Source organism: Capricornis sumatraensis, chromosome 23 (assembly GCF_032405125.1).
Source record: "Capricornis sumatraensis isolate serow.1 chromosome 23, serow.2, whole genome shotgun sequence".
Lineage (NCBI taxonomy): Eukaryota > Metazoa > Chordata > Mammalia > Artiodactyla > Bovidae > Capricornis > Capricornis sumatraensis.
The window spans coordinates 30,994,174-31,020,892 of record NC_091091.1 but is presented as its reverse complement, the minus strand read 5'-3'; the positions used below and the strand labels follow the sequence as shown (position 1 = coordinate 31,020,892).

The window sequence follows — 26,719 nt, the reverse complement described above, 5'->3', positions numbered from 1 at the left end:
AACCAGTCCATTGTTCCATGTCTGGTTTGAACTGTTGCTTCTTGACCTGCATACAGATTTCTCAGGAGGCAGCTAGGGTGGTCTGGTATCCCCATCTCTTGAAGAATTTTCCACAGTTTGTTGTGATCCACACAGTCAAAGGCTTTGGCACAGTCAATAAAGCAGAAGTAGATATTTTTCTTGAGCTCTCTTGCTTTTCCCATGATTCAACAGATGTTGACAATTTGATCTCTGGCTCCTCTGCCTTTTCTAAATCCAGCTTGAATATCTGGAAGTTCTCGGTTCACAAACTATTGAAGCCTGGCTTTGAGAATTTTGAGCGTTACTTTGCTAGTGGGTGAGATGAATACAATTGTGCAGTAGTTTGAACATTCTTTGGCATTGCCTTTCTTTGGGATTGGAATGAAAACTGACCTTTCCCAGTCCTGTGTCCAATGCCAAGTTGTCCAAATTTGCTGGCATATTGAGTATAGCACTTTCATAGCATCATCTTTTAGGACTTGAAATAGCTCAAGTGGTTGGGATATAGACTTGGATTACGGTGATATTGAATGGTTTGCCTTGGAAACGAACAGAGATCATTCTGTCATTTTTGAGACTGCACTCAAATACTGCATTTTGGACTCTTTTATTGACTATGAGGGCAACTCCATTTCTTCTAAGGGATTCTTGCCCACAGTAGTAGATATAATGGTCATTTAAATTAAATTTGCCCATTCCAGTCCATTTTAGTTCATTGATTCCTAAAATGTCAATGTCCACTCTTGCCATCTCCTGTTTGACCACTTCCAATTTTCCTTGATTCATGGACCTAACATTCCAGGTTCCTATGCAATATTGTTCTTTACAGCATCAGAGTTTACTTCCAACAGCGTCACATCCACAACTGGGTGTTGTTTTCACTTTGGCTCCATCTCTTCATTCTTCATTTTTCTGGAGTTATTCCTCCACTGATCTCCAGTAGCATACTGGGCACCTACCGGCCTGGGCCGTTCATCTTTCAGTGTCGTATATTTTTACTTTTCCATACTGTTCATGGGGTTCTCAAGGCAAGAATACTGAAGTGGTTTGCCATTCCCTTCTCAGTGGCCATTCCCTTCTCCAGTGCCCCGAACACTAATGCCAAAGAAGCTGATGGTTCTATGATGACCTACAAGACCTTCTAGAACTAACACCAAAAAACGATGTCCTTTTCATCATAGCAGACTGGAATGCAAAAGTAGGAAGTCAAGAGATACTTGAAGTAACAGGCAAGTTTGGCACTGGAGTACAAAATGAAGCAGGGCAATGGCTAACAAGAGTTTTTCCAAGAGAAGGCACTAGTCATAGAAAACACCCTCTTCCGACAGCACAAGAGAAGACTCTACACATAGACATCAACAAATAGTCAATACTGAAATCAGAGTGATTATATTCTCTGCAGCCAAAGATGGAGAAGCTCTATACAGTCAGTAAAAACAAGACTGGGAGCTGACTGTGGCCCAGATCATGAACTCCTTATTGCCAAATTCAGACTTAAATAGAAGAAACTAGGGAAAACCACTAGACCATTCAGGTATGACCTAAATCAAATCCCTTACGATGATGCAGTGGAAGTGACAAACAGATTCAAGGGATTAGATCTGATAGACAGAGTGCCTGAAGAACTATGGACAGAGGTTTGTGACATTTTACAGGAGGCAGTGATCAAGACCATCCCCAAGAAAAATATATGCAAAAAGGCAAAATGGTTGTCTGAAGAGACCTTACAAATAGCTGAGAAAAGAAGAGATGCTGAAGGCAAAGAAGAAAAGGAAAGATATATCCATCTGAATATATCTTCTTTCCAAAGAATAGCAAGGAGTGATATGAAAGTTTTCCTCAGTGATCAATGCAAAGAAATAGAGGAGAAACCATGGAATGGGAAAGAAAATCTTTTCAAGAAAATTAGAGATACCAAGGGAACATTTCAAGCAAAGATGGGCACAATAAAGGACAGAAATGGCTTGGACCTAATAGAAGCAGAAGACATTAAGAAGAGGTGACAAGAATAACTACAGAAGAACTACACAAGAAAAGATCTTCATGACCCAGATGACCACGATGGGGTGATCACTCACCTAGAGCCAGACATCCTAGAGTGCAAAGTCAAATGGGCCTTAGGAAGCATCACTATGAACAAAGTTAGTGGAGGTGATGGAAATCCAGTTGAGCTATTTCAAATCCTAAAAGATGATGCTGTGAAAGTGCTATACTCAATATGCCAGCAAATTTGGACAACTCAGCATTGGACACAGGACTGGAAGAGGTCAGTTTTCATTCCAATCCCAAAGAAGGGCAATGCCAGAGAATGCTCAAACTACTACACAATTGGATTCATCTCACATGCTAGCAAAGTAATGCTCAAAATTCCCCAAGCCAGGCTTCAATAGCACATGAACCTAGAACTTCCAGATATTCAAGCTGGATTTAGAAAAGGCAGAGGAACCAGAGATCAGATTGCCAACACCCTCTGGTTCATTGAAAAAGCAAGAGAGTTCCAGAGAAACATCTACTTCTGCTTTGTTGACTATGCCAAAGCCTTTGACTGTGTGGATCACAACAAACTGTGGAAAATTCTTCAAGAGATCAGAATACCAGACCACCTGACCGGCCTCCTGAGAAATCCCCTGAGAAGCAACAGTTAGACCTAGACATGGAACAACAGACTGATTCCAAATAGGAAAAGGAGTATGTCAAGGCTGTATATTGTCACCCTGCTTATTTAACTTATATGCAGAGTACATCATGAGAAATGCTGGATTGCATGAAGCACAAACTGGGATCAAGATTGCTGGGAGAAATATCAATAACCTCAGATTTGCAGATGACACCATACTTACGGCAGAAAGTGAAGAGGAACTAAAGAGCCTCATGATAAAAGTGAATGAGGAGAGTAAAAATGTTGGCTTAAAATTCAACATTCAGAAAACCAAGATCATGGCATCTGGTCCCATCACTTCATGGCAAATAGATGGGGAAACAGTGGAAACAGTGGCAGACTTTATTTTTTGGGGCTCCAAAGTCACTGCAGGTGGTCACTGCAGCCATAAAATTAAAAGACGCTTGCTCTTTAGAAGAAAAGTTATGACCAACCTAGACAGCATATTAAAAAGCAGAGACATTATTTTGCCAACAAAGGTCCATCTAGTCAAAACTATGGTTTTTCCAATAGTCACGTATGGATGTGGAGTTGGAGTATAAAGAAAGCTGAGCGCTGAAGAGTTGCTGCTTTTGAACTGTGGTGTTGGAGAAGACTCTTGAGAGTCCCTTGGACAGCAAGGAGATCCAACTAGTCCATCCTAAAGGATATTAGTCCTGAAAATTCACTGGAAGGACTGATGCTGAAGCTGAAACTCCAAAACTTCAGCCACCTGATGCAAAGAACTGACACATTTAAAAAGACCCTGATGCTGGGAAAGATTGAAGGTGGAAGAAGGGGATGACAGAGGATCAGATTGTTAGATGGCATCACCGAGTCAATGGAAATGAGTTTGAGTAAACTCCGGGAGTTTGTGATGCACGTGGAGGCCTGGCATGCTCCAGTCCATGAGGTTGCAAAGAGTCCAACACAACTTAGTGACTGAACTGAACTTACTGAATGATTTGATAATTGATCATAGTCATTATTCTTTTAATGTCAAGACTGACTCATCTTTGGCCAATGTAGTTCCCTCAAGCTGGGTTCTGTTAGTTTTTGACTTGATCCTAAGAGTTTTGGGGCACTTTCTTGTTTTCTGGCAAGATGTTTCAGGCTCACGTTTGTACTGTTGTACTTTTCTGGCCTGAGACCCTAACTCCATCATTTCTCCAAGAAACACTGTTTCTTTCATGGGGAATGGTATTTAGATATCAACATATGGGCACACTCCACTAGGGTAACATTACCTCTAAGATATATAAATATATATATTCAAAATTCAAATTTAACACCAGAGGACTTTTCACAAAAAAATTTTCTTTAATATTTGTTCCCTCTTATTAGAGTTTTAACTAACAAAATTACTAATTATTCACTTTATCTAGAGTAGACATAAAAGTTTTAAAATTACCTTACCAATACTACTATTAGCAATAAATCTGTGATGTTTGAGACTATTTTTGGTTCTCTTCTTTTTACTCTCAGAACATATCCTGAATATGTTCTGAATGCACTGTACCCCCCAAACTACTCAATAGGCAGAAAAAGCCAGTAGCTTGCCCTGCAGCAAATCCCCATGTAAACATTCAGAACACATCTTATGATTAAAAAGGGCAAAGGGTATAGTTATTATTACTATGTGCACATCTCTCATCACATTAGGCATCTGTATAGATAGCAAAAATGTAGGAAAAATTGGGGCTACTTCAGTGAAGGGATATAACAAAAGCTAAGCTAAAGAATGCAACCTCCCATTTAACCAACATGTATAAATATATGAATTTAGTGCATAGTTTTACGCTCTGCAAAGAGTTAGTGCATTTCAAAGGCATGGCTATGCTTTAATTTTCTTTAGGAGTGAAAGGAAATAGCTGTGGCATCTTTAAATTTTATTTACTTACTGAGCTCAATAAAATAAATACCAGGTTTAAAGAACTAAAGGTTTTTGATACTGTTGTTTTTGAATTTAGTCAGAATGTTTTAAGAAAAATCTGACACTGAAAGAGGATTTTGACACTTCAAAGGAGGTGGTAAGTCAGAACACCTATTTGAAGTAGCAGGCTTAGTCAAAGCTTATACTTGCTGCAGTTTTGTCTTTAAAAATACACCAAATCACAGTGAAAAATAAATGAATACATGTAGAGTTTATAATGCTGCCTGGCACACACAACGGTTCTCTCTTTGTGAGAACTAATAACATTCAATATAACTTTTCTTTCCAAATATATTCTATGTACCACAGAAGGAGAGATTAAAAGCAATCCTAAAAACAAAAAGTTATCAAAAAACTTTACTGGAGCTTATACCTATTTTCCTATTCTGTGATCTAGGGGTTCATGAAGAGTTCTTATGTGACAAACTTACACAGCTGTAAAATTTATTTTCAAGGAAGATCCTCCTGGCATTAGTTCTTAAAATATACAATTAAAATAAGAGCAACTGTCAAAAACTACATCGTGTTTTTAACATATTTTTAATAAAGTGCATCCCCTCTGGTTTGTCTTCCCTCTTCATTCCAGCTACACGTGGCTGCCCTCTGCAGCAGTTTCAGTTCTTACAAGTTGACTGCCACAAACCTGACCTGGTTTCATCTCTACAGGTTCTCTGACTCAATGAGGGATGTGTGTGTTTGTACAAAACAAAACAGGGAATTTTCTTTCCTGGCACTCATAGAGCCTCTTCGTGTCTCAGGTCGTTTTAGTTGTTGTAATTTTTTTTTTTTAATTGGAGAAAATTACATGCGTATGGGGGAAAGATTAAAAGTAGGAAGGATAATCAGTGAAAACATTTGGGTTCCACTCCAAATCTCTAGATAGATTTGTATATCCGTCCCTAAATAGTATATATTATTACACTTAAAACACATCTCTTTTTAAACATTAAATGCTTACACAATCTGCTTATATTCAAGATTATAACTTGGAGACTGTTTCCTTGCGGGTGGCATTATATAACTTAATTAAAACCAGTAAGTGCTTCTAAAAGTTTTTTTTTAGTTTTTTTTTTTTTTTTTTTTTTTTTTTAGTGGTAGGAAAGGCCTTTGTTTACAACGGTAAATGGAAAAGGGGAGGATACACAGCTCCTGCTCCTGGGGCGGTCCACAGCCTGGGTAACCGCCCTCGAAAAGTCAAAATAGGTTTTAAATAATCTAATCTACTGTCCAATAGGTTCTGCCACAATCTAATCAGCTTTCTGTTGCCATTAGGACTTTTACTATTCTATTAATATGAAGCAGTGGTTCTCACACTCGAGCGGACACTGGTATCCCCTACAAGGCTTACTGAAATAGGCTGCTGCGCCCATCTTCAACGTTTCTGATTCAAAGGTCTGCGGTGGGTGTTGAAAGTATGTATTTATAGTGCATTATTTTTGCAATAAATTATAAATTACTGTAAAAAATAAACAGGCAATGCTGATGGTGCTGGGACTAAATTCTGAGAACCAGCCTCTAGGAAGAATTCTGTATTAAACCTGGCTCTTTCCGCCACCCAGCACCCTGGGAACCTCAGGATTCGCTGGATTGAGCCTACACCTAAAATAACAAACGGATTCCCCAGTCCGAGCCGGAACTAAGAGAAGACGAACCTACATCCGGCGCCTGGCGCATCCCAGTACGTCATTTCCTACCTATCCGCCCTTTCCCCCCCTCCCCCCTCGTCCTCCCCCCTTCCCGTCCCCCACCCCGGCGCGGTCCACTTCACGTCCCTGACGTGATTAAGGACCGGCGGCTTAGAGGGCGCTAGGAATCACGTGAATCGAGAGACTTCTCGCGAGGATTTTTAACCTCTCGCGAGACTTCACCCGCCTCTTCTATACCTCCTTCCAGTCCCCGGCTTTAGTCCTCTCCAGTTCACTCCCGACTGAGACCCGAATTTCTAGCCCGGGTTAACTAGTTGTCGACGCGGACTGTTTTGTTGCTGCTGCTGTTGCTGTTGCTGCCACCGCTGGGCTCATTTGCCCCCTACCCCTTCCCGCCGCCACTCTCCCAACCCCACACAAGGTAACGCGATGAGGGAGACAGTGAGGCCTCGCTGGGCCTCGACCTCTCACGAGTTGAACCGGAGGCCAGAGGCCGAGGCCGCAGTGGAGACGCGCGGGCGCCGGCCTCCTCTTCCACGCAGAGTTGAGCCCGAGCGTCCCTGAACGGGGTTGGGCTGGGCGCGAGAGGCATCTTAAGGACGCCCTCGGCCCTTCTGTGGGGAGCCTGTTTGCGGGTGGGGCTCCGGTTCCTGGGGCCTCGGCTCCGTTCTTGTTTTCGGTTTCCTTGGAAGTTGTTGGAATTTCGAGGTCTGAAATGGTCGAGCTAGTTGTGGCGGGCTTTGAGGTGTAGGGTGACTGAAGGGGAGCAGCCTGGCTTGCACCAACCCTTTCGAAGTACACTTCCAGGTTCTGGGCTGCGGTTGGCCGGGATTTGTTACACAGACCGGTCTCGGAAACCCTGTACGTTTGCTAATAAAGCGAGAAAGAATTCTCTCCGGCCTTATTTTCAGAAGTACGAGCTGGATTTAGTGAAAGGCCCGTACTTCAGATTGCCTAAATTGGAGAACATCTGTGATGTTTCTTTTACTGCAGAAAAATACATTGGCAGTATTTAAGTGACTGGGTGAAAAGATTTTTGCACTGTGAAGAAGTTTCTGAACACACGCATTATAGCTCTTGTGGAGAAAGTCATTTGTGTAGTTAATCCAAAAGCCATTTATATTTGGCTTTCGAAGTACTTTTTAGCCCTTAAAAATTGGAAGCCTCAAATCTTTCAACAGTTTAGTGCCTTCTATTTTAATTTTTGGTGATGTGATATAACAGTCCTGTTCCTTGAGCCTAACACAATGTCTCTTCCCTGTTAATAGTTTAAAGAAAATTAGAAATTATTCTCCCTTTTCCTCTTATCTCGTTTTCTGTTTCTATATGGAATATATCTTACATGTTTATAATCTTCAGAATACTTTAAGTTTGTGGTTTGGCGGACAGCTTTTCTCTGAACTGAAAGTAAAGGTAGTAGTAATAAATTATGCTGCAGTGAATTATAAGGAGTTGGGAACAACATTGGTAAGGGTTAATTCAGGCCGACAGGAAAAAAATGTTTCTTTTATGTTTTGTCTTTTTGGTTCTGTTTTCATGACTTTATTCTTTATTTTCACCAGATGTCAGAGGATCTAGCAAAGCAGCTGGCAAGCTACAAAGCTCAACTCCAGCAAGTTGAGGCTGCGCTGTCTGGAAATGGAGAAAATGAAGATTTACTAAAATTAAAGAAAGATTTACAAGTAAGTATGGGGCAATACATAGTAGCTTCATTGCTTGAAAAGAGTATTTCTGTGGCTTAAAAGTGGCTTATTGCCTAGAGTCTATGGGTACCCATAATACCTTTGGAGGGAGTGTTTCTCCCCTTCACACCCCTTGTGTGTACATGTGTGCACCCACAGAGGCATACTTGGCTTCTAAGAGAAGGGTTGCTGCCTCAGTTTGTGTACATCAAAACAGCTGAAACATTGTTCTTTGTTGTGTCATCCTTATATGCTCTTAGAATTTTTAAAAGTAAGAGCTAATAAGTCACTATCACTCTAGAAAAAGAGGTACATATAACTTGACAGTGGATAACGTTTCTGTTTGTAAAGACTTGGAAAAGGAATTTTACTTCAAAGGGTAACTAAAATTAAAGGAGGAAAATATAGCTTAATCAGATTATATCAGATTCTTTTCAGTGCCACAAGATTTCTTTGAAAATGAAATAGAGCACCCATGCCAGAGATCCTGTGCGTGTGTGTAAGTGTAACAAAGCTAGCTCTAGTGCCTGTGTTGAAAACATATAAAAATACCTAAAGAGATGTTTGTTTTCTGCATAAATGTTACGTAATGTTTGAACTTAAGGCTAGGTCTTATATGTAATTATTGACACTTATTAGCAACTTGAAATTAAACCGAATCTATGTAAAAAGGCGACCTGAATTTAATGTGTTCCTTTTGTCCTGGAAGAGCAGTAAGTATGAAACTGGCTTTTTAAAACTTCCTCTGGGGTTTCAAGACAAACATAAAGCCATAGAAGTAAATATCTATTATTTCTCACAACCCTAGGTTGATTAATAAAAACACCATATATAATATTTGTAAATATCTATGGCTTTTCATCTAATTCTGAATCTGATTTTTTGGAGAGTTTTAAAAGATGTTTTGATTAGATGACTTATCTTCACTGATTCAAAACAACTCGAATCATCTTCATACTACATATCAAATTTCTCTCTGTTTATATCAGCCTCTTGCCAATTAAAATGATCAATATTTTAGGGATAGTAGAACTGCAAACAAGCAAAACTTATTTGAAATGGGGTCCAGATTCACAATTCTAAAAGCTTACCTGGGCATAATTTAAATGAGCTGAATATTTTTAGGTTCAATTTCTGGATTTAGGATAGATGTGCGTGAAGTTGCAATAGTATGTTATTTTAAAAAAACAACAACAAAAAAAAAACAGAAACCAAAGCCTCTCTTCAGTATGTAGCAGTCAGGTCAGTGGATTTCAGGGAGCTAGTCAGTAAGAAAAAGATGTTTTGGGAGCAGTTTCTCCCATCTCAGGGCAACTTTCTGCTTGTCTTAGAGAGCCTGACCTACCCCCATCTCTCTTTCTCTCTCTCTTTCTCTCATTAAAAACCAACTTAAAAGCAGTCCTTTTTTCCTTTAAAGAAAGTGAAACATTGTGTCAGTGTTGTATACCTTGCTTCCTATATTTAATTGGCAGTAAGGGGGGGGTATATGTGGAACTGGTGGAGCAGGGAGTTGGGAGTGAAGACAGCATTATTATGAGTCTTGGTATTTTAGTATTTCTGGAATATATTTCAGAGTCTGGGCAGAATTGTGTTAGGACGTGATCTATAGTGGAAGTACTGTAGGGAGGGAGACCATTGCTGTAGGCATTGTAGTAACCAGCTAAATGGCTTACTTAGGGTTCAGTTAATAATGACCTGGAGGTTGTTCTGTAAAATATTCTTTTTTAAATAACCATTTTGAAAGACATTGTCCAATAGAACTTTCTGTGGTGATGGAAGTGTTCTATATCTGCTATTTAATATTATAGCTGCTAGGTACGTGGGGCTATCAAATACTTGAAATAAGACTAGGATGGCTGAAAAACTGAATTTTTAATTTTAAGTAACCATATGTGGCTATCATATCAGATGGCACAGATTTAGAAGTGCACTTTCTAACACTTCAGTTAGCAATAACAGAGAATGTTTTTCCCAACCAATCTTGACCTCAAATTCTTTTCCTTTCATGGAAAAAAAGCAGTCATTTTGGTTGCTAGATACAGGTTTGTTTTTGAACTGAAAACTACTCAAAGATGGAACACATCGTTTAGTATTAGATGAAATTCTGAAAAATACTTTGCTATCTGCTTCCATCTAGTAATTGTTACCTCCATTGACTATAGCTACAGTTTCTATTTTGTCATAGGTTTTTGTGTTTTAAAAAATCCTTTTCCTTCCTTGCTTTCTGGGATATTCCTTGTGCCATTGGTATTTAATTGTATCTTTTATATTTGCTGAAAAGTCTTCACAGACTGATGACCAAGTTTGTAGTCTCCTTTATATTTTTGTGTTCCTTTTATGGAATATCCTTACTCTGGTTAATAATTTGTTTGCAGTTTCATTTATGCAGAATCCTTTTTCTGCATTTTTTCCAGTGACTTTCATTTTGCCAGTAAGACTTCTATGTTTATCTCTTAAGACACTATCTTTCATATAAAGTTACTCAATAGGCAGCAAATCAGTCTTCTGAAATCCTAATTTGTTTTCTTTTTTCACTTTAAAGAAGTGAGTTTAGTAAAATCCAGGCTAGCTAGTTGACTAGCTCCCCAGGCAGTCTGTGATAATCACAAAAATAATCAATTTATTAGGCTGTTTTGCTGAATAAACTGGTTCTAAAGGAGGCAGGGGTCAAGTCACTTGTCTCATATATTACAGTGGCTCTCTGCATCCCCGAAACGCCTTCCTTCAGTAAGCAGAGTGCTTGAGTGCACCCCCTTTGACCTGCTGATATGTAGATCACAACATCTGATGCTTCCTGGAATTGCCGATAACTGTAACTGCTGCCCATCTGTCAATGAAGGAGCAGTTTCAGAACTCAGACTTGGGGGAGGAAAAGTAATTAATGGTATGTACCTTTAAGAACTCCCTCATACATGAAATCATATTTATAATACTTTGGTCCATATGCACATGTGAATAAAAAAAAAGACATTTAGAAGGGTCTTCGTAATTGTTGGGAGGGGAATGTACAACATGGCAAAGTGAAAAGACAGCTAGAAATAAATGCTCTGGATTTTTTAAAGTGTCTTTTCAGTGCAGGGCCTTGGAGATTATAACTGCACAGCTTTTCAGGACCCTTCTCTTTGGTGAAAATTTATTTTCTTATGAAAACATAGTGGAAAGATGTTTTATTCTAAGAGAAGTAGAGTTCTAAATATTGAGATCTAAAAACACAGACTTCATGTTTGTGCATTAGTAGTCCAATGATCCCTATTTAAATGGATTTAATGATAGGAATTGCATAGGCTTTTGAGTCAGACTTACTGGATTACATTCCTAGTGCTAAAAGTGGTTAATTAAAAACAAGACTGGATAATTTTTCTCCTTCTTTGTGTAGTACATCATCTATTTATTTGGACATCCCTTGCTTATTTGCAAAGGATTATCTAATTAAAAGGCATTTGAATGGCTATTTGGCACCTAATAAAATTTCATTAAAGATATTAGTCTGAATTTTTAACTTAAATCTGAATCTTCTAGTATTTTCATTTGTAAAATTTTTTTATTCATAAAACTGATCTTTCTCCAAGGGCTTTAATAAGTTTTTTTTTTTGTCCTTAAGGCTCAAATAAAAGTTTTTAAGAACCAGCTGGGAAAATTTAAAATTTTTAGGAGAGAAGTAATGTTTCACTTGCTTGGGTATTATTAAACCTCAGTGGGAGCCAGGAGAAACTGAATAGAGTGTAACTTCGCTCATTTTTCTCCCAGAACATACAGTGTGATGTTTAAGGTATTTTATATGCAACAGCAAAGGATGAGTCTTCATCAGAGTAAAAATATAGTAGATTGGTAGCAGAATCTATCAATTTATTTTTAAGTTTTTTAACCAACTCTACCAAACACCTTTGAATGAAGTCAGTAAGTGTAAGTGGAGAAGGCAACGGCAACCCACTCCAGTACTCTTGCCTGGAAAATCCCATGGATGGAGGAGCTTGGTAGGCTGTAGTCCATGGGTCGCTAAGAGTCAGACACGACTGAGCCACTTCATTTTCACTTTTCACTTTCATGCATTGGAGAAGGAAATGGCAACCCACTCCAGTGTTCTTGCCTGGAGAATCCCAGGGACGGGGGAGCCTGGTGGGCTGCCCGTCTGTGGGGTCGCACAGAGTCGGACACGACTGAAGCAACTTAGCAGCAGCAGTAAGTGTAAGCCTAAGTTAGAAAATGTATTTGTCACACAGAAAGGCTTTGCCTACCTGTGTGTTATATTTATTTTACTTTTTCCTTTTAGTTGAAGCTGTGCTAATGTGTTTAACATTATAGTATTGGGATATTTTAAATCTGACTTGGTAATTTGCTTACCCAGATGGGGTAAGTATTATAATAAATGACTAGAAAAACTACTGTTTTTTTATACATACCTATAGTATTTTAGTAGAAATACATATGAGCAGGATCATTTTTATTACTAATAATGCTCCTTCAAGTTTTTGGGGGCTTATTTTTTTTGCAGGGAGAGCATCCCTGTTGGCTACGCAGTTAGTACTACTGCCAAGCAATGCCCTATTAAAAGTTCATTGGAATTAAATACATGACAGTGATAATGAGATAAAAGGGATCTTGAATCTAGTTCAGTGCCTTAGAGTTGACTATTTCTCACCTTTAGAGAGATCTCTTTAGCTAAAATAGGTGCTTAAAAATAATGTACAGTGTAAATTCAAGTTCACTGTATTTCTGTTAGTATTAGAGGTTAATTAAATTGAAAGGCAAGTGCCTAGGTTTAAGTCCCACCACCACTGTATAAAATGTTTTATCTTAGTTTCTACATGGGGATAATCACAGTATCTATATCATAGTATCGTTATGAACTGCAAATAAATATGTGTAGAGTAGTTTAATGAGTGCTACATGGTATGAGAGCTGATATCAAAAACTGAAAGAAGTTGTTTGTTGAAAGTAGGTGACAATGTGAATTATAAAGATAATGGTTTTTGTTTTTCCTTTTTAGGAGGTTATTGAACTAACCAAAGACCTTCTGTCAACTCAGCCTTCTGAAACTCTGGCAAGTTCAGACAACTTTGCTTCTACTCAGCCCACTCATTCATGGAAAGTAGGAGACAAGTGTATGGCAATCTGGAGTGAAGATGGACAGTAAGTGTAGAAAAAAACTGTAACTTAACATGAACTAGTAAAGTACAATGGTAAGGTGATTTTTATTCAGCTTGAACTACTCTATTTTAGTCTTTATATGGCTGATATGACTTAAACAACTGATTTGATTCTTGGGTGGTTACCATTACTATAGTTTAGTTTTCAGCTTTAGAGTAAGTTTTAGGGCAGAAGAATGGCTTGGATGCTAGAGGAAATAAACATGAAATAGAGGAAAGTGAATGGATTTTCTTTATTTTAATACAGTCTATAAGTTCTTTTCTCTTTGGGTTGCAAATTGAGTAATGGTTGGCTCTCTTAGACTTCCGTGATGCACATACACTGAAATGATTCATATAAGAAGTATGTTTTCTCACAGAAATTGACTAAAACACATTTAGTAGATGTGTCAGAGACTTCTGGGCAATATTTTGGTTGGGACTTCCTTCCTTAAAAGCCAGTGGCTAACTCTAGCTGCTCTTTTGTATTATCTTTGCCAGAGGGACGTTTGATTGTATAAGTTTCATTTTAGACACATTTAATAGTTGAATCACTGCAGTATAAGTCTTATAGGCTGAGTACTAAACCTTTACTCACCTGCTTACAGCCATGATATCTTTACAGGTGTTATGAAGCGGAGATTGAGGAGATAGATGAAGAAAACGGCACCGCTGCAATCACTTTTGCTGGCTATGGCAATGCTGAAGTGACTCCATTGTTGAACCTCAAACCTGTAGAAGAAGGAAGGAAGGCAAAGGAGGACAGTGGCAACAAACCCATGTCAAAGTAAGTGATTTTGACTTTAGCATTTTAAATGTAATTTCCCCATTTGGGTATTTGAGGTTGTCTGCAGAATCTGTGCAGGCTATATTAGGGTAAGAAAGTTATAATACTGTTTACAATTGTTTTGAAGGTTAGCAGTGTATGGTTAACAGTGTCTGTTAATACGTATACCTAGGTAAAGTGAAGACATTTTGGGGTTCCTGCTTAGGCATTTAATACCTATTTATTAAGAGGATATCTTAAGATTAAGAGTAAAATTAAAAGTATATCTCACTAAACCAGGTTCTGGGTTCCACCACAGCAAAGAAGACCAAATTAGGCCTTGTCCTAACTGTGTTTACAATCTGAAGAATAGACACATAATTAAAGAAGAAGTTTAATGTAGAAGTAATGGAGGGAACACAACAGATACTTTTAGAGAACAAAGAAAAGGTAACAAGCTGCATTTTTGTCGTGAGGGCAAATTTCTTGGAGGAAATGACATGTAAACTGAGATTTGAAAAGGACAGATGTTGGCCAGTTAATGAACTAGAAGGTATGATCTTGAGCAAGCTGCTTACCTTCTGATTCCTCATCTATAAAACAGGGATAGTAGTATCTCCATTATGGGGTTGTAAGGATTCATTCATAGCTTGAGTAAAACATGTGGCACAGTTCTTGACACATAGGCTTTCCTGGTGGTTCAGTGATAAAGACTCACCTGCCAGTGCAGGAGATGTGGGTTTGATCCTTGGGTCAGGAAGATCCCCTGGAGAAGGAAATGGACACCCACTCCAGTATTCTTGGGGGAATTCCATGGACAAAGGAGCCTGGCGGGCTGTAGTTTGTGGGGTTGCAGAGAGTCAGACATGACTTAACAAGTAAGTTAAACAAGAAGTACATTTAAAACCAAAAAATGGGGGGGAACATAGAAGTAACAGAAAGAAATCCTTTGGTTAAAAACTTGGGGCTTGAGGTGGGGGTAGCTTAACAAGAGAAAGAGGTTAGAAAGGTAGAGGCCAGATCATAAAGAGCTACAAAGCCACTGATGCATTTCAAGTGGAGAGCATTTGATATGTTCATATTTGAACTTTTGAGTGATTACTGGCAGCAGAGAGAAGGCAGCTACTGCTGTCATCCAGGTATAAGATGATGGTGACCTGAACCAAGGGAGCAGCAGTAAGGATGGAGCCGTGCATGGTTTGAGAGTTGTTTAGGAGATGGAATTAACAGTTTTCAGTTAACTTCTGCATATTTATCACAGTTTGCCGTCTTTTGGTTTGTCTAGGTGTTTTCAGAACTTAATTTGCTACATAAATATATTTGAATTTGGGAAAATTATGTCATCTATTAATAATAACATTTGATTTAAGCATTCCAATAAGAAAAATAGATTGTAGGACAACATGAGATTTCTACTTTAGTCTTTGACATTGTGTAAAAACCATACTTCATGGAAGTGATTATATGATACAGAGAAGTCTGAATCATATTACCTCATTTTGAATACCTCTGTATTCATTCCTTTGGTGATAAGTGTTAACTTAGCAGGAATTACTGAGAGAGCTTTCAGGCTCTGATTGGAAAACCCTAGTTGTTTTTGTTTTAAGAATTGCTAGCTATGATTTCCCTTTGTGCTGCTGAGCTCTTCCAATCAAGATGAAATAGTTTTATCTGCATGGAATCTTTGCATTTTCCAAATGCAGCATATCATACTTGCTAACTGCGCATTTAAAAATTGATAAAGGTTTAGTTAGCTTTTCATGTTGAAACTCATCTTTTCTGGAAACAAAACTTGTAAAAGCTATGTAAATGACAAATTAAAAGTCAGTTGAAATATTGGGTTTTAATGGGTAATAGATTACTACAGTTGTGTTTAAAAGCTTCCAAGGATACTGTATATTCCAAATAACATTTATTTATTACTAGTCCTGAGTGATTGGCATTGGTGTTAGTGCTGGCATTGTTAGTGCTTTTATTTGTGGAGGGAAAAGTGTGTAAACTTACTCGATTTTGGGGTTTCTTTGGCGGGAGAGTGGTTGCACTGAAGTCATCTTTTAGTTGAGGTCATTTTGAATTGACATTTACCTGTTTTGTCCACACAGAAAAGAAATGATTGCCCAGCAGCGTGAATATAAAAAGAAGAAAGCTTTGAAAAAGGCACAGAGAATAAAAGAACTTGAACAAGAAAGAGAGGACCAGAAGGTAAAATGGCAACAGTTCAACAACAGAGCCTATTCTAAAAACAAAAAAGGCCAGGTTAGTAAATCCTTTCATCATACATACTTTGTAAATTTGCAGAGCGTGGCTGTCATTAAAATAACTTTAAAATGAAAAAGGAGGTTCAATGAGATTTTAAAAAATACAACTGGATCTTGAATTCAGAATCCTCTTTAATCTTCTTTTTGACTTACTGAATATAAAATATCCCCATTAGCCACTGTCTCTGCAGTGGAAGCACTGTGAATGAATTTATATTAGGAATTATAAAAGATCTAGGTTATTTTCTTTTACAAACTAAAATTTGAAAACCTGTGTGCTATCTTACATACCACTTACTTACGTTGGGTATCACTGGAAAATTTTTTGATCACTCAAGTTTTCTTGATGTACTTTTCCTTAAAGGTGTATTTTGAAATTTTAGTTTTTTCCAAAACCAATCAAGAATTCTTTTTTTTTTCCTCTCTCTAGGTAAAGAGGAGTATTTTTGCTTCACCTGAGAGTGTAACTGGCAAAGTTGGAGTAGGAACTTGTGGAATTGCTGATAAACCTATGACACAGTATCAAGATACCTCTAAATACAATGTTAGGCATTTGATGCCTCAATAATCAAAAAAACTGTTGGATTTCATCTCTGCAGGGCTTTACATTTACCTTTTTATCCTTATATTTTTCTAAAGGTAAATTATTTGTTAGATGAGTAAAGAAGATACCATTGTTGTCATTGTTTGACTTCAATAGAATGAAACTTGAAATTGCATTTAATAACTGCTACTCATTTAAACTTTTTTTTCATTACTACTACCAGTTTCCTCAAAGTTTATTGGATAAAGCAACTTTTCTAGATAAATGCTGCATAAATACAGCACTTAAATGAATTATTCATCTTCCTAGTATCAGGTACCCACTTAATGGATGGTAAATACTTTTTGTAAAGTTCTAACTGGGAATTTTCAGATGCTTTGAACTTGCCACATACTCTAGCAATTCCCTGGAATATCAACACAAAATACCAATGTGCTAAAAAGAATTTCTCTTCATTGTTTTTCTTATCTTCAGCTTAAATTTATCTGTTGCCCAATTAACCTAAAACTAGATTAATTGGTAAATGGCAAAGTTTTCTCTTTTGAGGTTTTTCTCAATAATTTGCTTCCTAAGCCTATTAGGCCATCTCTAAAATTGATCCAGCTCTTTATTCTTTTCATTGAATTTTAGTTTTATGTAAGAAACCATGTTTAGGACCAGCTACCTTTTCTAATGTTCTTCTTTTTCTTTTTTTTTTTGTATGTTTGCTTTCCTCCTGTGTTGATTTTCACTTAACGGTAGTGGTGACATTTTTTGGATGTGTAATGTTTATATGAGAAAACAAAAAGCTGATGTATAGCCCTGTATACAATGTAGATACTATTTTTGTAAAAAACCAAGGCTAAATTAATGAACAAGAGTACTGAATGTTTCATCATTAAAAATTTACTGTATTTCTTGTGCATTAATCTGACCATAATTTCCCTGTATATTATGTTCATGTAGCTGAGTTTATAATTTTTGTTAACTAGATCAAGTTGTCAGGATTTGTTGGTAAGTGAACTTCACAATTATCCTGAGTTGAGTTTAAGCCAAATATATGCATAGAAAAGGGTCCTCCTATTAGTGGAAGAAGATGATTTTTAAGATGTGTGTTAATTTCAGTTTTTGTATGTTTAACTTTTATTAAATAAAGTGTTTTTAAAATCTCCAGGGTGTGTTAACCAATAGGTAAAGTCTTAGCTGCCAGCATTGATACAGTGCTTAAGCATACATCATTTCCACAGAAAAGAATATTGAGTAAGTAATAAAGGTTTCGGTAAATCTTTATGTACTCCTTATATTGGACATAAGAAATTGGATCCTAAAGGACAAACTAGTTTTCTTTTTATTTTAAGGGCTGTGTTTAATAGAGATGTTTATAAATTTTTGGTAGAAGGAGAAAATAAAGTTTTTTATTTCATGAATTTTAATTTTTTGGTAGACCTGTGCCACCTTTGGCCCTATGGGCCTTCCTTTTACAAATAGGCATATGGCATGAAATCAAGAGCTCTTCTGTCAAAGATCTAGATGTGACCCTTTGAGAAATCCAGTTTGCAGGATGATGATAGTATCTCTGGACTAAACTTAAAAATTAGGAATCCTGGGGAGACCTGTCTCATAGTGGGAAGCTGAAGTTGAGAAATGCTTAGTGAGAAGCATGATACCAATAGTATTTTACAAATGCAGGTGGTTAACCTCTCAGTTTTCTAAAATCAAATGATTCTTGGTCTTATGAAGGGTTGTTACAAAATTTAATGTAGAGTTTCCCTGCTTATCAAGAAAGAGGACTTGAAACTTTGAAACTGATGGACTGAACCATACTTAATGGCCCCCATGTGGCTATGGTTGCATTTGTCTTCTCAGAACTTAACATTTGACTTTGCATTTGACTTTGTTATTGACTGTTTCAAGGGAAGGACAGTCTTAACAACCGCCAAAAAACAATTTTAAATTTTAGTTGTGGCAATTTTCTGAGCCCAATTATGAAGACTTAGGCATCAAACCAAAATGAAATATTCGTTTAATGTAACAACTCATTTTTTAAAATGCTTTTTTTCAGTGAAAGGTGTGCATATGTGTGTGGCTTTCCATTGCAGTGCAGTTTTAATGCTGTGTCTGCCTTTAAAATAGCAAAGGAAAACTTAAGTGATGAAGGAAATTCATAGTTTTTAAGTTGTGTGATGTCTGTAGATTGAGCCAAGTATTTTTAAAGCTTTGAATTTTTGCTTCAACTTGGTATTAACTAAAATACAAAAGGAAGAAAATCTATTAAAACCATTAAGGTTTTGTATTTGTTAAAATACTTAGAGTTCAATAAACATTCACTGGATTGTATTAAGTATTTGTATTATACTATGAAACCACCAAGTAGTATAAATGATAATTTACAAGTTCAGTAGTAAATGTAAACATTCTTTATATCTAGGATTTTTGAGTTGCAAGTTAAACTGAATTTTTACTACAGTGGAGAGGAAGAGCATAGCAGGTAAAATAACAGGTAATACCATAGTTTAAACAAAACCAAAGTTACTGAATCCCCTTATACTGTGATCTTTTTTTTTAAAATCATATCTGTATAAATGTACTCTTAAGAAACATCTCAAGAGGTTCAGAAACCAATACTGACTTTCTATGAATTTGTTTTGGCCTAGCCAGAGTAAGTATTAAAAAAAACAACAACACAGATGAAGGTGTTGGATTTCTGTGAGGGTCTTCACTTACCTTTCAGCTTATGTATATATTAAGTTGGTGCAAATGGAATTGCAGTTTCGGACCTTGAATTTTAAGTCATAACTAGGGTCAAACACATCTTTATTAATGAAAATAGGAACCATTACAATGAACACATTTTTGCCAACAAGAAATAAGTTTATTCTTAGCATAAAAATCCAAGCCTTGGGAATCAACGAGTTCTTGGAAAGCATTTTCCCTGCAAAAAAAATCGTCAAGATTCTCAAAGTGGTATCTGGTTGGCAAGATGTCGGGTGAATAGGAGGCTGAGGCAAAACTTCATAGCCCAATTCATTCAACTTTTAAAGCGGTTGTGCAGCTTGACAGTTATTAGGCAGTTATTGGCTGTTGACCAATGCTAGCTGTAGGAGTTGCAGTTTTTGGTGCATCTCATCAATTTGCTGAGCATACTTCTCAAATGTAATGGTTTCGCCAGATTCAGAAAACTAGTGGATCAGACTGGCAGAAGCCACCGAACAGTGGCCATGACCTTTTTTGGGTGCAGGTTTGGCTCTGGAAACTGCTTTGGAGGGTCTTAGTGTAACCACTGAGCTGATCATCACTGGTTATCATATAAAATCCACTTTTCATCATGTCACAATCTTGAGAAATGGTTCATTGTTGCATAGAATAAGAGAAGGCAATACTTCAAAACAATAGTTTTTATTTTGTGGGCAGTGCATGAGGCACCCATTTGCTGAGCCTTCTCACCTTCCAATTTGCTTCAAATGTTAAATGACCATAGGATGGTCGACGTGGAGTTCCTTGGCAATTTCTCGTGTACTTGTAAGAGGATCAGTTTCAACATTGGTTCTCAGTTGGTCGTTATCAACTTCTGATGGCTGGCCACTAAAGCTCCTCATCTTTAAGGCTCTCTCCTATTTTGCAAACCTTTTTTTTTTTTAATAAATTAATTAATTAATTTATTTTTTTGCAAACCTTCTTAAACCATCATTGCGCTGTAGGTTCATTAGAAGTTCCTGAGCCAAATGTGCTGTTGTGAGTTGTCTCTGTTGCTTTACAACCCATTTTGAACTCAAGAAAATCGCTCAAATTGCTTTTTGTCTTAGTATTATTTCCATAGTCTAAAATATAAACAGCAAGTAATGAGTCACTAGCAAAAAAATAAAAGCATGAAATGCACGTTAAAATGAATAAGAATATATTCCAATGTCAAAAAAAAGTCAAGGCAGAATCGCAATTACTTCTGCACCAACCTAAGTTTCTTTGTGTGTGCCTTGAGCAGGGAAAAGCAGATCTGAGAAGAATGCTGGGCTTCTGGTAGTTGACAGCTGAACTTAACTAAAAATACCAAAGTTTGGGTACTTAAGTCATCTTTTAGTTGCTGGAAAAAAAAAAACCTGGCAGTTTACTTCCATCAAGCACTTGACCAGTTCATTTTTACAGAACCAGTACAGACTTGTTGCTGGAATTATTAAAATTGTAATTTGTTTCCCCAGTTAATTTTAAAGAGCACAGCTAAAGAAGCCATGGTTATGCTCACTTTAGCAAGATGCAGTGAATTTCTGACAACAGAAACAATTCAGGCTTGGAGGAAACACTTGACTCGGGAGCAAACACTTGACTTTAGAAAACTAGTGTTGAAGTCTGAGATCCGCAGCTAGGCTAGTCTTTAATAGATGGTAATTGTCCAGTTGTTCATTGCCCAGAAGTATGTGGGAAGGAGGAGTAAATAGCCGTTTGGTTCTTTTGCTCAGAGTGTTTCCCTCCAAAAGCACTGTCAAGTTTAGTTGACCTAGCTTTCAGAGTGAGTGTGATGAAGCTGCTAATTTAGAAACAATTGACTTCTTAAATTTGTATTATATACATTTTAGAGGTATGTTATGGCTTTTGTGTTTTTACAGTGCTATTCTGTGCCCTAGTGTGAAAATCTAGACTATCCCAATTATTGTCTTACTGGTAAAGACTTTTAAAAGCATCCTCCATAGCTAAGAGCTTGAGAAAATAGAAAATTCCAAAATTACAGGAAGTTGGCAGAACTTTAAAAGAATTTCATTTTCATTTTAAGTCATTTCCCATAATAATTGATTACTGTATGAAAAGGTAAAGGGCTTCCCAGGTGGCACTAGTGGTAAAGAATCCGCCTGCCAGTGCAGGAGACGAAAGAGACTCTGGTTCAACCCCCTGGGTCAGATTATCTGGAGAAGGACATGGCAACCTGCTCCAGCATTCTTGCGTGGAAAATTCCATGGGCAGAGGAGCCTGGCAGGCTACAGTCCATGAGCCTGCAAACAGTCGGACACAACTGGGTTACTGAGCACAAAGGTAAAACAGAAGGAAAAACTGAAGCTGCCAACCAGTACTCTGTTTTGATCTACACTTATTTAAAAGAATCAGATGTATTCCATAAGAAAACTAGTTTCCTGTTAGATGTAGTACATAGGCCAATAAGATTCTTTTTCATGGTGAGACCAGCACTAAAAATATTAACTGGGGCACTCAATTTATTATGTAGCAGTTACTATCAGTGTATAACATACCCAAACTCAGGTCCTTTTTTTTAGGAAGACCAGGTAATCACTAAAACCAGTGATAACATGACTCTTACAAAGCTTTTATTTAAAAATTACTATGGGATGTCAAAATTTACGTCTTACAATGTATAACCTGCCACAGAATTTTGTGAAAATGAACCATTTTTAATAGCCTTTTTTGGGAAGACCCAGAGTCAGAATAACTATAAAGTTCAAGATTAAAGATGAAGAGATTAGAAGGTTGCATTCATCAGAGAAAGTAGAGGAGTATATACCTCTTAATCTAGGTGCTACAAGCCCCTAGATTGTGGGGGTGGGGTTGAATTACTTATATCAGTTTTAATCCTTAACAGTCTTTCAAAATAGAGGTAGTATTTTTAACAACTTTTTCAGGAGGAAACAGTCTCCATGAAGTAATTTAATAACTTCTCCAGCATCCTTAGCAAATGTTAGAACTGTTACTTAAATGTAGCCAAAACCCTTGTTCTATTATGCAATTTTTGGAAGGGCTACAGAATATTTTGAGGTGGAAGGATAGATAATAGAGAAAGGACTTAAGTGGAAGAAAACAAACCCTTGAAAAAACCTTTACCAAGAAGGTAAACAGTTGGTAAACCTTTACCTAGAGGGTAAACAGTCAAGAGAAATGACCCAGGAAACCGTCCGTGTGGCCTTAGGTTTAGAAGCTTTGCCTCAGTAATTCTCACTGCCTTTTTAAATCCCTTCATAGTACTAAAAGCTGTTGTTGCTTCCCAGATGGCACTAGTGGTAAAGAATCCACCTGAAAATGTGGGAGATGCAAGAGAAACTGGTTCAATCCCTGGGTCAGGAAGATCCCCTGGAGGAGGAAATGGCAACCTACTCCGGTATTCTTGCCTGGGAAATCCCGTGGACAGAGGAGCCTAGCAGGCCACAGTCCTTATGGTTGCAGAGAGTCAGCCATGACTGAGTGAGTGAGCACACATCACAGCACGCAGGTGTTTTATATAGGGGGCAGTGTTAACTCAGGTTAGTGAGGGTTAAATGGTACCCTCCAGACTGGTTTTCAATTTGAATAATAGTATATAGCCAAAGGGATTCCCTAAAAAGTTATTTGGAGAACAGATAATGATAAATGGCTTTGTGTCCTGCCCGAAGAAATTTGGTACATTAAACCATCTGCAGTTAGGTTACATGGCATTATCAGTCAAGGTACCTGTTCTAAAACTATAGAACAAGAAATGGCAATGATTTTAAACTGCCATTAATTCTGACCACTGAAGTGTAGTATCAACATGGACACTGAAAGAGATTTGCCTCTCAAGGTGTGGATGTTCATTCATATCTTTTCCCTTCATAGTGAAGGGTGGTACAAGAAGCACTCGGGTATTCTTCATTCACAATTTTTATTTCTTGCGGTTAACTTTTTGTATCTTCAAAGTCAGTTTGTCTTTTAAAAAATTAATACTCATCATACAATCCATCCCCTTGCCCCAAAGAAAACAAATTCAGGGAAGGAGTAATTGAGGGGGCAGTTGAAATAGGTCCTATAGGTTTGTGACAAAGGCTTCCCAGCCCACCATCCTGTACGTATACAGCAAAATGGCAGCGCCTCAAGTTCATCTAAATGAAGTCTGAAATTCCAGCCCTAGGCAAGTGATTCAAGTGAATGCCATGGGAATAACGAAACAGAAACTTTGTCACTGGGCTTCCATTTACTTTCCATGGTAGTTAGCAGTCTTCAAACTGTCTCCCTTGGGAAAGTCAAAAGTAAGCATGTAGAGGAATATTTTGACTTGGCCAGGAGTAATTATAAATGAAACCAGAAATAATTTACTTGGGCCACAGAAACAAATTTCTTTGACCATGTTTTGCATTAAGTCCCCAGCACCTGAAGTAGCAAGTTCTAATAATGGGCTTCTAAAGGCATGCAGTTTTTCACACATCTACTTCAAAGAATTTCTTTCACTCAGACATACCACAATCAAGGATAAGATATTTCTGGAGGCACAGGAAGAGCACAAGAACAAATAAGTATATGATGAGGCCTTGTGTATGACCAAGATGGTTCACTTCATATATAGAAGCAGTGAGAGCTATTAAAAGTGCTACTTACAAAGGATAGTTTAACATACACACAACTCAACTGCACTGCTAAATATGGTTGTCTTTATTGTCTTTTTCCTTGCCCAGCCCTATCTAAACAAAATAAAACTACAGGACTGAAATTAACCCATTAAAATCAGCAATAAGTTATGAAAATCATAAAGCTTTTTTTTTCCTTTTTTAAGTAATTAAGGGTAGTTAAATTATTTAAAGTATACAAAGTCCAAAGAGTCAGGGTAAGGTCTCCAAGGCTTCCCAGGATAAGGGAGAGGGCCGGGGAGAACCTTGGAGCTTGAAAGACAAAGGGAACACATGACATCAAAGTGCAGGCTAGAAATTTCACTTAAAATAACATTTCTGAAAATATTGACAAGAGCAACAATAGCACCTGCACAATGGGGCTGTGAGGAAGGAGAGAGACTGCCTGTAGGAAAACGGAAGCAAATCTTTACATTAAAATGAGACAAGTGCCAAACTTAACTATGTTAACTATGATAGTGTGTCTACTATAGATAATCAGATGGTTAAGAGATGATAAAAGGTAATGATTCTAAAAACAAAAACAGCACTGACCTTTTTTCTACTTAGCCCAGACCTCATTCATTTTGTGCACTATAAAGAGTGAGGTGTGAGGTGTTTTATCATTATCAAATGCTGCATCAAAATAGATGATTTTTTTCCCATGTGTTTTACACTATAAAAGACGTCTATGTACTTTATGGACAAGCTTTAAAAAGATGTCATTTTGGTTTTCAACACATACAAACAGTTATCAAAATCTGAAATAAAAATGCTGCCGTGGCTCAGACCTTGGCCTGCTAATCTGCGTGTACAACTTTCTGGCCCACGCAGACAGAGAGGCACGTGGAGCTGTTTCCTTCTGGCCCCTCAATCCGAAATCAGGCCCTGCGTGGTAGACGCTGTCACACACAGGGGCTGCCCCATGTGCCCAAGGGCCTAAGGGCGGCTGACTGTCGAGCTGGCGATTGGGTGCCCTAGTGCTAACAAGGCAGGATAAGGTTAGCTTGCTTAGCATGGAATCCAACAGAAAGCTGAGCTGCATGATGATCCCTTTCAAAAGGCTTCATGGGGGTCTCTCCTTTTGCAGAGCATGAAATGAGTTTTTTTTTTTTTTTCCTTTTTATAAAGAATTGATCATCCACAGGCTTCATGGTAAGCTGTCCTAGGCTGTTTTACTTTTTAGCTATCCAAGATTAATGCCTGATTATCTTGTCTTTACTATAGGTTTGATTCTTGTTTTTAGGACCAAAGAGTTCGGGAAGGGTTCATAATCCCATCCTTAAATGTGTCTACTCAATCAGTATGAGAGGAGCAAACTAGAAAAGAAAAAGAGGATGTAATCTCCAGTGTCCTCTTTCAAATCACTAAATCAAATTGAGAAAATTTCACACACATTTTCTGCTGCCATTAGAAACTGTGATTTTCAAATATGAATATTATGAATATTTGTTCTGCAGGGGAGGCTCTGCCCCACTTTTTGCTAAGTATCTGCTTAAATAGAGGTCTCTCGACCCTTTTGTTCAAGTATAGTTTTGCTTAGCTTTAAAGAGGAGACGGTATCATGAACCCAATTTAAGAGATTGTTTGGATTGAATTGGCCCAGTGAATATTTTGCCCTGCACTGTCATGTCATGCTGGGTTCTAGGAAGTGAACGAAAGTTTGACACTGGCACTGGAGTAACCCTCGTCACTCCCAATACTCTGCAGGCTGCTGTGGTCATCAATGTCACTGATGCTGGTGGTACTGATATTGTCCACTTCTCCATGGGAGAACTCTGTGCTTTCAACATCCACTTCAATCTCCTCTGCCAAAGGGAAAAAAGGAGGAACATTAGTAATCTAGTATTTGTGCACTTGCAAGAACTAACAGGGCACGAGGAAAAGTAATTACTTTTTGTAATATAAAGGAATTATTATACAAACTGTTATCAGCGCTCTCTTAGGAACAGAAGGAACCAAAGATGAGAAATGAATATATTTGCAAAGAAATGTCTGGTATACAGTGGTGGTCTCAATTTATGCAGCAAGTTTACTAAAGCTTTTGACACCAGTCTGTCTAGACCTCCCACCAAAAGCACTTGACCTATTTGGGAATTAAGTGTTTAATATTGAAAGATCCCAATCCAGAGTGGTTTAACATCTGTTTTGCCTTAAACTAGAAACTAATTCTCAGTGATGTTTAAGCAGAACTCCCTTCATGGGGGTTGGTGGGGAGGGGGAGCATAAACTTAATATAGATGAACTAGAATATGATTCCATCCAGGCCTTTGGTGGTATAGTTCTATAGATTTCCAGGATTCATCATAAAGATCTCTGACTATTCAGTAACCAAAATAAGCCATCATTATAAAGTGCAAAGAACACAGATATGTCTTCAAATTAATTTTCTTTTATCAAGTATAGCTTGAAATGAGGGTGTGAGGCTTGAGAGTCTCTGGATTATAGTCAGATCTATAGTAAAGATTATAGTAAAGGCATTTTACTTTAAATACTGATGGTATTTCACTTTACTTCAAAAACAAAACATGATAAAATATAAATATGTGACCCATATATCTATATATGCATACTGTAATTGTTAAATACTACATGTGCAATCAGCAATAATACATAAAAAGCAATACTTTTTTTTTTTTAAACGGAGCTGAAAGACTGTTTTCTCCCTTCAATTCTCTTAAATTCAAAAGCCTTATGTTTCATATTGGCACTGATTTTAACGGTTCACACTGATCACAGTTGCTTTAGAAAAGTGGATTCTAGCTGAGCACAAGAAGACAGAGCAAGTTATTTTG

At 37.6% G+C, this 26,719-nt stretch overlaps 2 protein-coding genes across 5 annotated transcripts in view; one reads left to right on the top strand and one right to left on the bottom strand.

Moving 5' to 3' along the window:
• The first annotated feature begins 6,527 nt into the window (after positions 1-6,527).
• Positions 6,528-17,686, top strand: SMNDC1 (survival motor neuron domain containing 1). 2 transcript variants are annotated; one of them, XM_068961536.1, is made up of 6 exons: positions 6,528-6,659; positions 7,801-7,920; positions 12,908-13,050; positions 13,672-13,833; positions 15,915-16,068; positions 16,501-17,686. In XM_068961536.1, exons 2-6 carry the CDS (start codon positions 7,801-7,803, stop codon positions 16,636-16,638), a joined length of 717 nt encoding a protein of 238 aa, XP_068817637.1. In that variant the 5' UTR covers positions 6,528-6,659; the 3' UTR covers positions 16,639-17,686. The 2 variants fall into 2 exon arrangements, with proteins under 2 accessions (XP_068817637.1, XP_068817639.1); XM_068961538.1 differs by lacking the exons at positions 6,528-6,659; positions 7,801-7,920 and adding an exon at positions 10,744-10,804.
• A 5,808-nt stretch (positions 17,687-23,494) lies between these two features.
• The window catches only part of MXI1 (MAX interactor 1, dimerization protein), a 92,846-nt gene continuing 89,621 nt past the window's right edge, over positions 23,495-26,719 (bottom strand). For all 3 annotated transcript variants that reach the window (XM_068961352.1, XM_068961354.1, XM_068961353.1), the window contains one exon: positions 23,495-25,732. In XM_068961352.1, coding sequence (XP_068817453.1) covers positions 25,569-25,732 — 164 coding nt within the window. In that variant the 3' untranslated portion in view covers positions 23,495-25,568. The remainder of the gene's footprint in view (positions 25,733-26,719) is intronic.

Bases quoted from the DNA above. Each gene is read 5' to 3' on its own strand.
- SMNDC1 (XM_068961536.1), top strand. From the start codon at position 7,801: ATGTCAGAGGATCTAGCAAAGCAGCTGGCAAGCTACAAAGCTCAACTC. The intron at 13,051-13,671 runs GTAAGTGTAGAA...ATATCTTTACAG, and splicing joins ATCTGGAGTGAAGATGGACA to GTGTTATGAAGCGGAGATTG. The intron at 13,834-15,914 runs GTAAGTGATTTT...TTGTCCACACAG, and splicing joins GGCAACAAACCCATGTCAAA to AAAAGAAATGATTGCCCAGC.